The 12,927-nt window shown below is 44.6% G+C and overlaps 1 protein-coding gene and 1 long non-coding RNA gene across 2 annotated transcripts in view; one reads left to right on the forward strand and one right to left on the reverse strand.

Annotated features, from left to right (window-relative positions):
* LOC130143158 (uncharacterized) overlaps positions 1-12,927 on the reverse strand; it is a 121,287-nt gene that overhangs the window by 34,040 nt on the left and 74,320 nt on the right. The gene's annotated exons all lie outside the window — the stretch shown is intronic.
* Positions 1-12,927, forward strand: part of THBS4 (thrombospondin 4) — a 45,634-nt gene that overhangs the window by 18,410 nt on the left and 14,297 nt on the right. The window contains exons 5-9 of the mRNA XM_056325803.1: positions 3,071-3,153; positions 3,749-3,800; positions 5,145-5,317; positions 8,605-8,742; positions 9,365-9,442. Of these exons, the coding sequence (XP_056181778.1) occupies positions 3,071-3,153; positions 3,749-3,800; positions 5,145-5,317; positions 8,605-8,742; positions 9,365-9,442 (524 nt within the window). The remainder of the gene's footprint in view (positions 1-3,070; positions 3,154-3,748; positions 3,801-5,144; positions 5,318-8,604; positions 8,743-9,364; positions 9,443-12,927) is intronic.

Genomic DNA, 12,927 nt, shown 5'->3' on the forward strand with positions numbered 1-12,927 from the left:
GGTGGGTATATGGATTTGCTTCTGTGGGGGCTGTGCAGCAGCTGCAGCAGCATTCTTAACACAAGTGGTGTGTATAAGGTCCTGAGCTCTGGCTACATAGGTTTTCAAGCTACCTGAGAGGCCTTGAATAAGGGGAGTTAGTTTTGTTGGATCAATAGGAGCTAGCATTGGGGATTTCAGTAACAAGTTTCTCTCATACATTGCTTGTAGGCAGGCTGCTTTTTTCACAGATGCGGCCAAATCAGAAAACCTCGAGGTTCTGATAACAAAAGGCTCACCTCGTTTTTGCGAGTCTATACCACCGGCCCAATGGGCAGCCCGTGCAGTTAATGAATAGTTGTGGTCACCTGATGTGATGGTTAGAAATACTCCAGGGCCCCAGTAGCCTCTTGCTTCTTCCTCGCTTAGTAAGATTAGGTCACCCCCTGTAAGAGAGACTCGCCACACATATTCCACCACGGATTCATCTGGACGCCTGGAATACTTTTTCTGTAACTTTGTCAATTCAGCAGGAGACTGTGAGATGATACCTACAGTAGCACGGACATTGTTATATCTCTCATTTGTGGTTTTGGTCAATGGTTCTATAGCCACAGGTTCTGGGGTAGGATCATAATTAGAGCCTGCCAGCAGTTCATCATTATCATTATCACACCAGATGTTTCCATCCCATGTTTTGGGATCTGCACACTGTATTAATTTGCGGATTTGCTTAGCCGAGACTGAGGACGGCATTTGATTTAGTAAGAGTATTAACTTTTTGTGTAGTTGTTTTTCTCGTCTCTCGGCTGATGCTAACAGCATTTTAAGTTCCCTATTTTCAGTTATTAAGTTTTGGTTTTCTCTTATGAGCTTATGTACTCGTGCCTGGTATCTTTGGACGCATTCCTTTTCCACTTGGGATGATGCACTCGTATGTTTTTGCAGCAGTTTATCCATGGCAAACCTGCCTGAGATGCCAATTTTCTGTTGTGCTAACAGTCTGATGAGTGGCTGAGGGGTGAGGTGGGACACAGCCCTCCCGCTGAGTCACAAGGCTCAGAAAGGATCCCCTTGCTTTCTAAGCTTCTCAGAGAGGAGTGTAGGTGCAGCTAGATCCAATCCTACTCTCAGACTCGGTCAGTGGTTTTGAGTCTAAAGGATTGTGTGTACAGCCACTCACCAGAATGTCACACTTGCCTGTCAGAGCCCCGTTTAAGGACTTGCACTGGAACAGTTTTGCAAAGCTGAAAGAACAGGTGATTTATTAAGGCGACAGATATAACAAGCTAGGAATTGCTGTTGATAAGTTCACTTGCTGCAAAAATTGAGCTTAAGGGTAGAGCACTGTTGATAGTAATGCTGTCCCGAGTAACACCCGCCGTGGTCGGAGGCGCAATGCTTACCAGCGAGGCATGCCTGCTTGGGGAGGAGAGAGATCTGGGCCCGTCAACCCACACCGAAGTTAGAGTTCTTGCCCTCAGGAGGGAAGAAGAAGCTTCTGAAATGCCAGATTTTATCATCTTGGTGAGGTGGGACTAAAGTCAGTTGTTGTGTGCTGATTGGCCCTTAACCAGGTGCCAGGACGCTCCTTGCAGAGCGGGGAGGGTTCGGGGTTCGGTGCAGGCGCAGGCTGACGGTTACAGACACGCGGAATCTTCTAGCCCTCACAGAAGCAATGCCATGCTGAGAGGCCTCCGCCTCACCCTGGGCGTCAGTCTGTTGGTTTGCTTGTTGGGCTGCATCCGTCATCTGTTCTGCAAGGTAAATGTGCTGCTGGAGTCAAACTGCCAGCTTCCTGGCTCCACTTGGAGCTGGATACGGTTCTTCGGTTCTTCGTCTGTAGGTCAGGAACTGGGGCTGTGGGGGTGGAGGGGGCGAGGGGGGTGGGGGTGGAGGGGGTGGTGTGGGGGTGGTGTGGGGGTGGAGGGGATGGGGGTGTGGGGGGGGAGGGGGTGGGGGTGTTGGAGCACACCACCAGAGGCATAATATCAAAATATTGTGCCTGCTTAGAACATAAAAGAGCATATATTTGTGAAATTTGTTTTGACATACAGACTTAGAGAAGTAAACAAATAGCTGTTCAAGATTCCTACAAACTCAGAAGTGAGCTACAAACAACTACAAGATACTGTGCTTAATGTGCTCTTTGCTTCTCTTGTCACTGGCTCAAAAGTAATGTTTCATCTAACAGATAAGATTCTCATGTGAATATTCTGAGTTGGTTCTGGTCCTTCCCTATGGCTTAATACAGATGTATTTTTCAGTCTTGTCTAAGAGGTCTTTAATTTGTTTCTTGATATTGACAGTTGGCTTTGGTGTGCATTCATACTTTGTTGAGTAGCTGTTTTGTGAGTCCATACAAACTCTGCACCCCCAAGAAGCAAATGTAGCCATGAAACTTGTGTACAGTGTGATGAGCTGCTTTTTGGAAGAAAAGCCATATTACTGTCTCAGGTATTAAAAGTGCTGTTTTTATCAGAGTAGGCACTCTTGATGCATGGTTGGAGCTGCACAGTGAGTTTGCTCAGAAAGCTGAGTAACTTCACTTTTGAAAGTATGCAGGAGTTGGTTGTGGTGACATGGAATACACTTACGGAGGGTGACTTGCCATTTTACGCAGAGATACTTCATGCCGCTGCCTTGTCTTCCTGCCCCAAACGGGTTTTCACAAAAACCCAGACCTGAAATCCTAAGGTTTCACTTAGGGCTGCTGGTCTCAGGCCTGGGGGGGACCCATGACTCTGGCAGCATTAGTTGCTGGTGTTGTTAGGTCTTACTAGAGAGCCTTGACACTGAAATAATGGTAGAAAAATCACAGACTGCTTTTCACTCTGTGGAGAGGTTTCTGCTTTGCCTGTTTCTGTGGTATACAGTGAAGTTTAGTCCAGAAAAGCCCTGAGTTCATTCAAAACACTATAAAAAAATGTAGACACTGTGTTTGCTTTAAGGATTCCTGCAGGGATTAAGTAACTATAATGTCTGTCCTCCTTCTCATGGTGTTTCTATCTTGTATCTCAGAAATTATCATGGCAAATGGAGAGTTAAGTGCACTGACTGTGCAGTCTTTTTCATTGCTGTTTCCCTGCAGGTGATTTTAATAGGCAGCTGATGGGTCAGATGATGCAGATGAACCAAATACTGGGAGATGTGAAAGACCTTCTCAGACAACAGGTATTGTATAAAGGCTTCAGTGTGAAACATCCCAAGCTTGCCAGTTTTGATAGAGTCAGGGCAGAGTTCACATAAGCAATAAACTCCTGTGTAAAGTTTGTTGCCTCAGAGCCACAACACAGTGGAAAAGAAATAACCATATGGGTACTGGTACCTTGTGCTCATTGTGGAGGACCACTAAATGTGGGAGTGCAGGGGCCTTATTCAGACCCAGAAAATCTAGTGTCTTTAAGTGGAAAGGAACCAGAGTAGCTGTCCTAACACACTGTTAGTTAGAGGTCAGTCTGTTGCACAGGACTGAAATTGCATTTGTTCTACCTGCTGGTGGGTGTCAGAACTGGAATTGCTGGTAGCACATGCTGTTAGTTAAGCGTGTCATTTTTCAAGTCCCTGTTGATGAAGGCTGAAGTGAAGTACAACCGTTATTGCTATCCTTAATTTTATGGAGTACAAGGAACATCTTATTTCAAGAGAGAGTACGTATGTCGCACGGTTTGAGTGGCATCCTGGGGAAAACGATAATGGTTCTTCTGGCAGCCAGGTGCAAACTGGAGCTGCCTATATCCAAATAATGTTTATTTTCTATATCCTTAAGGTCAAAGAAACAACATTTCTGAGAAATACCATAGCTGAGTGCCAAGCATGTGGTAAGTGTTCCTGTTATCGCTTGTAAAAGCCAACTAGATCAGATGTAGTGTCATTTTAAAACTAGTATTGATTGCATCAGCTGTATGTGGTTTCTAAGAAGTACTTTTTAAAAAACACCATGTCCAAAGTTCTAGATGTACGAGACACAAATTTAAAATAGATTTTTATTAGAGAAAAAGCTTTCCGTTTCCATAGACCTGACAATCACCTACTGGGAAATAAAACCCCCACTAAACTAAGCAGTACCACTCACCCTGTACTGCCAGTTCTCAGTCTGCCACAAAGCTGTGCCACATGTTCCTGGGGAGGGAGATGTTGCCTGCCAGGTATCTCATGAGCAATCTTAGTAGAAGGACAAGGGAGGAATCATGTTCTGCTCTAGCTGGTGTTGTCACTCTGAGGAAGATCCTGTGCAGTCCACCTGAAATTCATCCGATTCTGAGTTTGCAGTCACTGGTTAACAGCACTAAGAACCAATAGGTGGTCTCCAGCTTTTCGCTAAATGGAAGAAATAAGTGCTTCCCCAAATGCCACTGTATGGTCCTCCAACTTAATTGATGATCAGGACACACATGCATTCAGTATAAACAAAAGCCACAAAACCAACTCCTTTACTGGGTGGGATGAAAGGCCTTAAACTCAATGGGTCTTTTAGTTGATTTCTTCTCCCAGTCTGTCAGTCTCATCAGGACTCAAGCTGAGCTCAAGCCAGGTTAACCTTCATGTGTAAGTGCTGAAGAAATGTCTTTAAATCCTGCATGCATCATTACTGAGGTTCATCACCAAAACCTTGCTTTTCCCCAGGGCTGGTCTCTGTGCACCTAAGTCGGTGTAGCTGCATGTCCTGCTGTGTGTTCATGGCCTGCCCACTGCTGCTTTTTATTCCTCATACCTGTAGACTATCAGATGGCCTCTTGCGAAACCATGGCAGTGTTTTTCTTATGAAGTGGTAGTGTTGCCAATTTAGCCAGAAAAATACCTTGTACCATCACACTTGGGTCCCTTGGGCCATTGAGGTCACTGGCTTTTAGATTCTCCTCCTCTGGCCAGCAGCAGGTCTGTGCTGTGACTAACATAGCAGGAGGGCCGCTATCTGTAGCGAGGAGAAGCACATGGACATAACAAAATAGCCTTAATTTCCCCTGTCTGGAGACACAGCAAGCTGCTGGGCCATTCCCAGCATGAAGTCTCTTCAGCCGCAGCACAGCTGGTAACAGCACAGCACAGAAACACAAAACCCTGCTGCACAGTGTCTCGGGGATCTCTTCAGAGCACTTGCCAGCTGAAAGCTATGGTGGATGTTTCTTTCAATGGCTAAAACTATTGTTCTTTCTTCATTAAAGGTTTGGGAACTGTGAATTTTCCAACTCAACTTCCTAGGCGCAGTAAACCCAAATGTGAAGTTAATTCCTGCTTCAGGGGAGTCAGGTGTGTGGAGACAGCAGAGGGATTTCAGTGCGGCCCCTGCCCTGAAGGGCTCACGGGAAATGGAGTTACCTGCTCAGATATCGATGAGGTAAAATAGTGACTTTCACTGAATTAAAAAAAAAAAAGGGGGGGGGAGCAAAAAGCTACAGTTTTATACATATCAATGGATTGCTGATGCTTGCTGTCTTCAGCATTTGCTGACTGCTTGCATGGTGAATATTAATTCATTTTGATTTGATTCTACCTCCTGATTTTGCTGTTGCTGCAACTTTACAGAGGTTTTATGTGTGAAAACTTGAAATACCCTGGTGAGTTGAGAAGTCACTTAAAGGAGTGTAATGTATGGAAAAAAACCAGCCAAAACAAGCTTTCAACATAGTTGTTTCTATTCCACAAGAAGATGCAGTAGCTTCTGTTACAGGCTGCAGAAGCCCTTCTTGTCGCTATGGGCTTTGTTTCTTTAAATTGTAGTGCTCTTGAACCAGCCTTGGAGTCCAGAGTCTTCTCTTCAACCCAAACTGGAGCCATGTTTTCAGCATTACCTTAAAAGTCTGTGAAAGAAAATAAACATTTGTTGTTATTGTTCCTTTTGCTTCTTTATGGTTGTGTTGAAAGCTGATAATGTTGACTTGATTTTTTTTCTTGTGCTATATGTTAGAAGTTCAGAGCTTGCTTGTATTGAGGACTGAGTTAATAAATTTACAATATCTTAAATGATTAAATAAAACCTGTGTTAATTGGAATGTGACACTTACTCAGAACACAAACAACAAAACCACTTACAGCTTCACCACATTTTTTATGTGTGATGATTTTTGCCGTTACTCTTTAGTGATTTTTGTGGAAAAGCACCTGGATACAGTAGAGCAGAGGACCAGGAGAATTAGGTCATTAACTGTGCTTGTGGATAACACAGTACTATACCGATGTACCTGCCTGATGATGTAAAATAGCAAAAGCATTCCTTTTTTCTCCTTCCTAGCCAACGGATGTGCTTTGACTGCTTTTTTGGTTACTTCCCGCTGCAGGCCATCAGCAGACAGGTTGCAATGTGCCCAAGTTATATCTGTGTGTGAAAAACACTGGGTAGAGAAAGTGAGTTGAGTGTGGCAGTTTTCCTGAGTTGTAGGCAATGTCTTTTGTTATGCCTCATGTGGCATGTACTGTCTGCTGCAACAGAAGGTGCAAAAAATGGAAATGAAGCTCTGAAGTGGGAATGCAAGAGGTGAAGCTGAGACAGCTGTGGTGCAAGTTTCATGCCACAGACAGCCATGGTGAGAGACTCAAATCAGCCTGAGTGGAACCCAGCAGTACAGTTGGGTTCTCCTGAGCCATACCCAGACTGAGGCAAAGCATGGTGATAATCTCCTCCCTGCCATTTCCAGAGTTGAAGCAACTCTACCCATGGTGACAGTGGTGGGAAAACAAACTGAGGATAATCTGTGGTAGCCTGACCTGAACGTGGCTTTCTGTGAGCAGTCAGGCTCTGCCACTGGAGACTGACGTGCCTTCGTTTTGTGCCACCAGCCCACATGGCAGACCTGGTCTCACATTAGAAAGAGCAAGGAAATTTTGCCAGAATGGTGTCCTCGACATCCAGTTTTGCTTGTTTGAGGGCTTCACAGGGACACTGCTATTAAAATGCCACCTAGTCTGATGTGGTTTTGTTTACCAGTAAATAGCTCAAAGCTTTAACGGCTGGATTTTCACTTGTGGTTGTTCCAGGGGAAGAAAAGAGGTAATAAATGACATTAACTTTTCATTGCCTAACAACAGGGGATGTCATTTGTCTTCCTGAGTTAGCTGACTAAGAAGGAAACTAATCCTGGGGTTTTTTTGAAGGTCTTTGGGAATCTCTTCTGGGAGAGCACCTTTCTACTGAATAAACTGTTTCTGTTCTTCCTAATAACTGGAATTTAAAAATAAGTTAATATACAAATTCTAACAAAGTCAAATCTAGAAGCTTCCTCGCTAACAGCTGCCATCATCTTTTCTGAGGCTGTTAGCATCTCTTCAGTATGCTCCCTTATTTGTTACCAGTTTGAGGACATTACTTTCAAGTGCTGATGCCCTGTACCTTGGGAGCTGCAGCTCTGCTCTGTGTAATTTGAGTGCCCTCTGCTGTCTACAATAAAAAATCCACAGCAACTAAGGAGCACAAAATGTCTCTAGTCCTAGTTTTACATTTTGCTTATGCTAGTTGTGGACCTACTTCTAACAAGTCTTTCCGTCAAACACTCTTCGATATTGAACGTACCTTTTGTTGCTCCCTTATGTGTGTGTTTGATTACAGGTTGTACTTTGTTTTAGGTGGGTATCTTCTGGTTTGATCACCCTCCATCTTGTGGATGTTTTTCTATGAACGACAGAGGGGGTGGGAAAAGACATATCTTTAAAACTTTTTCTATTTCTTTCTTGTGTTTCATATTTATTCTTGTCTTTGAGCCATATGCAGCATGATGGCATGTTGATATTTTCGGTACTCTTATAAATATTACCTGGCAGCTAGTGTTGATGTTGGAGAGGCAGCAATGTGGGATGTGGTTCCCAAACTGGCAACCACAAGGCCAGTGAAATGGATCACAGCTGTTCTGTAAAATATCATGAGGTAGTGAAGTGAATGGCGCCTTCAGGCTAGGGGTGATGCTGTGGGCATGTGCTATTTCGGGAGAAGTGCCAAAGGCTGTCTGTGGACCTCCGGTCTAGAAATGTGGTGCTACTTACACGTCCCTGCTCATCTGGCTTATGTTAGGGTGACTTGCCTAAGTGTAAATGAAGGAAAGTGCTGCTGCCACTTCTTTGTGTCCAAAACACAACTGCAGGACCATTTGTTGGGTTGGAGTTATGCAGCTTTCCTGATATTGTGATCTGGACTCTTGCAGGGGACTCTCAGCCTCCGAGGGAGCTGAACCTGCCCAGCAAAAGGAAGGACCTTAGCGCAGGGGTCCTCAAACTGTTTAACCAGGGGGCCGGCGCGCGGATGCAGTGGCAGGCAGTCATCTGCGGCTGCTTGGTTTCCCCCCCCAACCCCCGGAGGGGGGTGGGGGTGGGTTCTGTAAATACCGGGGGCCGGATTGAGGACCCTGGGGGGCCGTATCCGGCCCGCGGGCCATAGTTTGAGGACCCCTGTCTTAGGGCATCAGCTACAGGCTATAAAGGAAGATTGCAAATGTTACTTAAATTACAGAGATAGCTGAAGACCCACTGGGGTCAGAAATACCTACAGAGACTGTTCCCTCTGTAAGCCAGCTCTGAAGAGAAGACATGCAGACACTGCATGTAGCATTGCCTTTGACTGAGAAGTCTGTGCACATAGTCAGAGTCTGGATGTTACTGAAGCATGAACGTGTGCTGGGTTCATTTTTTTCTTTGCAGTGTCGTTACAACCCTTGCTTCCCTGGAGTGCGATGTGTGAACACTGCTCCAGGTTTCCGATGTGAGACCTGTCCCCCAGGATATACAGGACAAACTGTGCAAGGGATAGGACTCAGCTACGCCAAGAGCAATAAGCAGGTGAGTGTCAGCATTCCTGCAGCAACTATCGTTGCAAGGTGCTGGTTTATATCAATGCCTCTGTATCACATTTTGTTTATACTTCAGTCATTCCATAATTGACTTGTGCAGTTAGGCAGAGATCAGAGTGTTTCAGTTAGAAGATCTGAGTTGTTTGCTTGGTTTTAATGGAAATATTAATCATCTAATACTCAGGACTGGTATAGAGACAAGTGTCATTATCTTTGTAGGTATCTCTGATCAGTTTTAAAGGAGGCTCCACTGACGTCTGTAAACTGGCTTTGAACTAGGAAGGGTATGATAGAAAAGGCCTATTTTACTGTCATTTTTGCATTTTCCTGTAGCACCCTACAATGGGAATATAATTCTTGTCTGAATTCTTGTGGGTGAACCAGAACTCATCCTAAAGTTGAAAATTTTTGTATCACAGTGTCTCTTCAGGGTTTATATGTGTCTGGAGATGCATCGGAAAGTTAGCCCATGAGTATGTCTGTGCCATTCTGAGAGTGGTTTCAGGAGAGGCTGTGGCTCTTTTCTGGACTTAAACTTCAGTGGCTTTTCTTCAGACTTGGAGCTGAAATTGACATTGTTTTTATTACATGTCGATTTTTTTTATTGCTAGGTCTGCTTAGATATTGATGAATGTCAGAATGGTGGACTTGGACTCTGCGTTCCGAATTCCCATTGCATAAACACTTTGGTAAGCACCTTTTCATATCTGGCTTTAAAAAATTGGTTGCTTTAAAATTCCAAGTGGCTAAGATTAGTTTTATGTCTCTGATTGAAGAGCTGAATAGTACAATTTATTTGTTGGCTTCATCTAAACCAAAGAATCTTTTCCTCTTTCCTGACTAACAATTAAAAAATCAATACTTCCTTTGGCATTAACATGCCCATCTCAGTTGTATCCTTATCACTTTCCCTGAGGAATAGCAGGAACTCTTCTCTTCACACCAGCCAGTTATGTGTGTTTATGAGTATGTTATTGTAAGGAACCTCCTTTGAAAGATAAATCTTTGCTTCTCCCCACCTCTTCCCACCTGGTAACTGCTGCAGCAAGCTGATCCCCTGGGTGCTCTTTTTATAGGAGTAACATCTTTGCTTTGTTAGGGTATTTATACAGTACCAGACATCCCTCTAAATAAGTACAGAGAGGAGGAGAGCTGCAATTGGTACAACACTTTTCATACCCATAGATATTAAATCCAGGAGAACACTGTATCAGAAGTAGAAATGGTTTGAAAGATGTTAGGATCCAATAGAAGGAGTGTACAACCATTGTAATGCTATGAAGCAAATTGGATCTTTTACTTAGAAACAGTAAATCATGGAATCATTTATGCTGGAAAAAACACTTAAGATTGTGTCCAACCGTTAGTACTGCCAAGTCCACCACTAAACCATGTCCAAAAGTGCCACATCTACACATCTTTTAAATATCTCCAGGAATGGTGATGCAACCTCTTCCCCGGGCAGCCTCTTCCAATGCCTGACAACACTTTCAGTGAATAAACTTTTCCTAATATCCAATCTAACCTTCCCCTGGCACAACTTGAGGCTATTTCCTCTCATCTTGCCACTTATTACTTGGGAGAAATGACCAACAGTCACCTTGTCGCAACCTCTTTTCAGTGAGTTGTAGAGAGTGACAAGATGTACCCTGAGCCTCCGCCTCTCTAGGCTAAACCCCAGTTCCCTCAGCTGCTCCTCACAAGCCCTGTGCTCCAGACCCTTCCCCAGCCCCGTGGCCCTTCCCTGGACACGCTGCAGCCCCTCTACGTCCCTCCTGCAGTGAGGGGCCCAAACCTGAACACAGGGTTCGAGGTGCAGCCTCACCACTGCCAGGTACAGGGGGACAGTCCCTTCCCTTGCCCTGCTGGCCACACTGCTTCTGACACAAGCCAGGGTGCTGCTGGCCTCCTTGGCCACCTGGGCACACTGCTGGCTCATGCCCAGCCGGCTGCCGACCAGCACCCCCAGGCCCTTTCCCACCAGGCCCTTTCCAGCCGCTCTGCCCCAGCCTGTAGCGCTGTGTGGGGCTGGTGTGACCCAGGTGCAGGACCCGGCACGGAGCCTTCTTGAACCTCATCCAGCTGGCCTCGGCCCATCGGTCCGGCATGTCCAGACCCCTCTGCAGAGCCTCCTGCCCTCCCGCAGAGCAACGCTGCTGCCCAGCTTGGTGTCATCTGCAAACTTACTGAGGGTGCACTCGATCCCCTCGTCCAGAGCGCCGATAAAGATACTGAACAGAGCTGGCCCCAGTAGTGAGCCCTGGGGAACACCACTGGTGACCGGCCGCCAGCTGGATGTAACTGCATTCCCCACCACTCTTTGGGCACGGCCATCCAGCCAGCTTTTTACCCATCAAAGAGTACATCCATCCAGGCCAGAGCAGCCAGTTTCCCCAGGAGAATGCTGTGGGAGCTGGTGTCAAAGGCTTTACTAGTACCCAGGTAGACAACAACCACAGCCTTTCCCTCATCCACTAAGTAGATCATCTTGTCACACAAGGAGTCCAGGTTGGTCAAGCAGAACCTACCTTTCATAAACCTGTGCTGGCTGGGCCTGATCACCCAGTTGTCCTGTATGTGCCACTTACACCACTACTGTTCTGTAGCTGGCTGCACAGAGCAGGCTTTATCCATAGCAAGAGAACATTTAAAAGTATCCTACAGGTGTAAATACGGTCCTTTTTGCAGCTAGGTGTTGTTGAGGTTATTAGTAGTGTTCCAAATGGTGTGCTTTCCTCACAAATAACCTTGTTTTTCTAGGACTGCTTTCACTGTTCAATATGCGTCTCTCTTTTTTCTTTTTTCTTTTTTTTTTTACATATCTAGAACATTTCTGTCACATGTTGTATCTTATGGCATGACTAGGTCTCTTCAGAGGCCCATCAGGCCCTGTTTGCAGAAGGCAGCAAGTGGCCTGCCACATGTCAGAGCAGCACTGGGTTTTTAGTCCTGTCTCCCTTTAGAAACAGTTTGATCTGGACATGCAGCCTTAAAGGCTATTTTAATGCATACCAGCGCTTGATACAGGACAGAATATACTAAGAAATTCAGCAGACTCCAGAAGTTATTACCCGGCACGTCAATCAGGAGAAAGTGTGTTGGCTGGTATGTTTTATATAGGCTATATCATTTGCATGGACACTAATTATTCTACTCTTCAGTCATCTGCATATCTTCATTTTCAGCCTGAAAGTATGCAGACAGCACAGAGTTAAAGTCTGGAATGAAGCTAGGAACAGAGGACAAAAATAACACTCATCTGGGTAGTAAATATATCTCTCCATTGTGGTGGATTAGGACAATCCTGACAGTTCCTCCAGCAGGCTTTGTACAGGAAGAGTAAAGTTGTGTGAAGTGCCTCAGTTTCACAAAGGGTGCACAAGTTTGTAGGAGATTTGGCTGTTTTAATTCATTGACATATCAAAAATAATTATTCTCTATAAGGAAAAAACAGTGTTTTCAATTAACTTTTTTGTCATAGGTCACAAATCTACAAGTATGTGAGACAGAGACAAAAGCCGCATTTAGATGTCTAAAGACGACCCTTTCTTATCAGCATTTATTCATTTATACCTCATGTAGTGATTGTCCCAGCACACACTGAGATTCCTTAGCATAGCTCCTTCAGGTTTGTTTACAAAAGAGTGACACAAATATAAAACATATATGTATGCATCTAGGTAAACCACTGCAAAAGGTTACATGGATGTTCTTATTGCAGTGTAAATGAGGATGACTACATCTTCAACTCCTGAATTCTTTTCTGAAGAACAACATTTAACTCAAATTGGCTTAAAAACATTCCAGTTAAAAAAAATAAAATGAGGCAAAGACATACTGAATTTTCTTGTCTCTATTTGATTAAAAGTTATGCCCAGCTGAGTTTAGATAAACTGATGGGACTGCTTTACCCTAAAATAAGAGCATCCAATCTGATTAAGCAGGTGCTGCTTAGAATTTCACACAAAGTCTTGGCCACCTGGAAGCAGCTCAGAGTAATGCTGGCAGGGACAAGACATCATGAAGAAGCTTTTGCTGCTGCATGACTTTTCTATGGCTTAACAAAAGGCTGATCTAAACAGGCAAGAGTTGAGTTTGTTTTCCAGCATGCATTGTGGGAGCCAAACCTGAATTTCACATAGAAAATAAAGTTTGTTCACAGTGCAAGAGACCT

This window comes from Falco biarmicus, chromosome Z, assembly GCF_023638135.1.
Source record: "Falco biarmicus isolate bFalBia1 chromosome Z, bFalBia1.pri, whole genome shotgun sequence".
Lineage (NCBI taxonomy): Eukaryota > Metazoa > Chordata > Aves > Falconiformes > Falconidae > Falco > Falco biarmicus.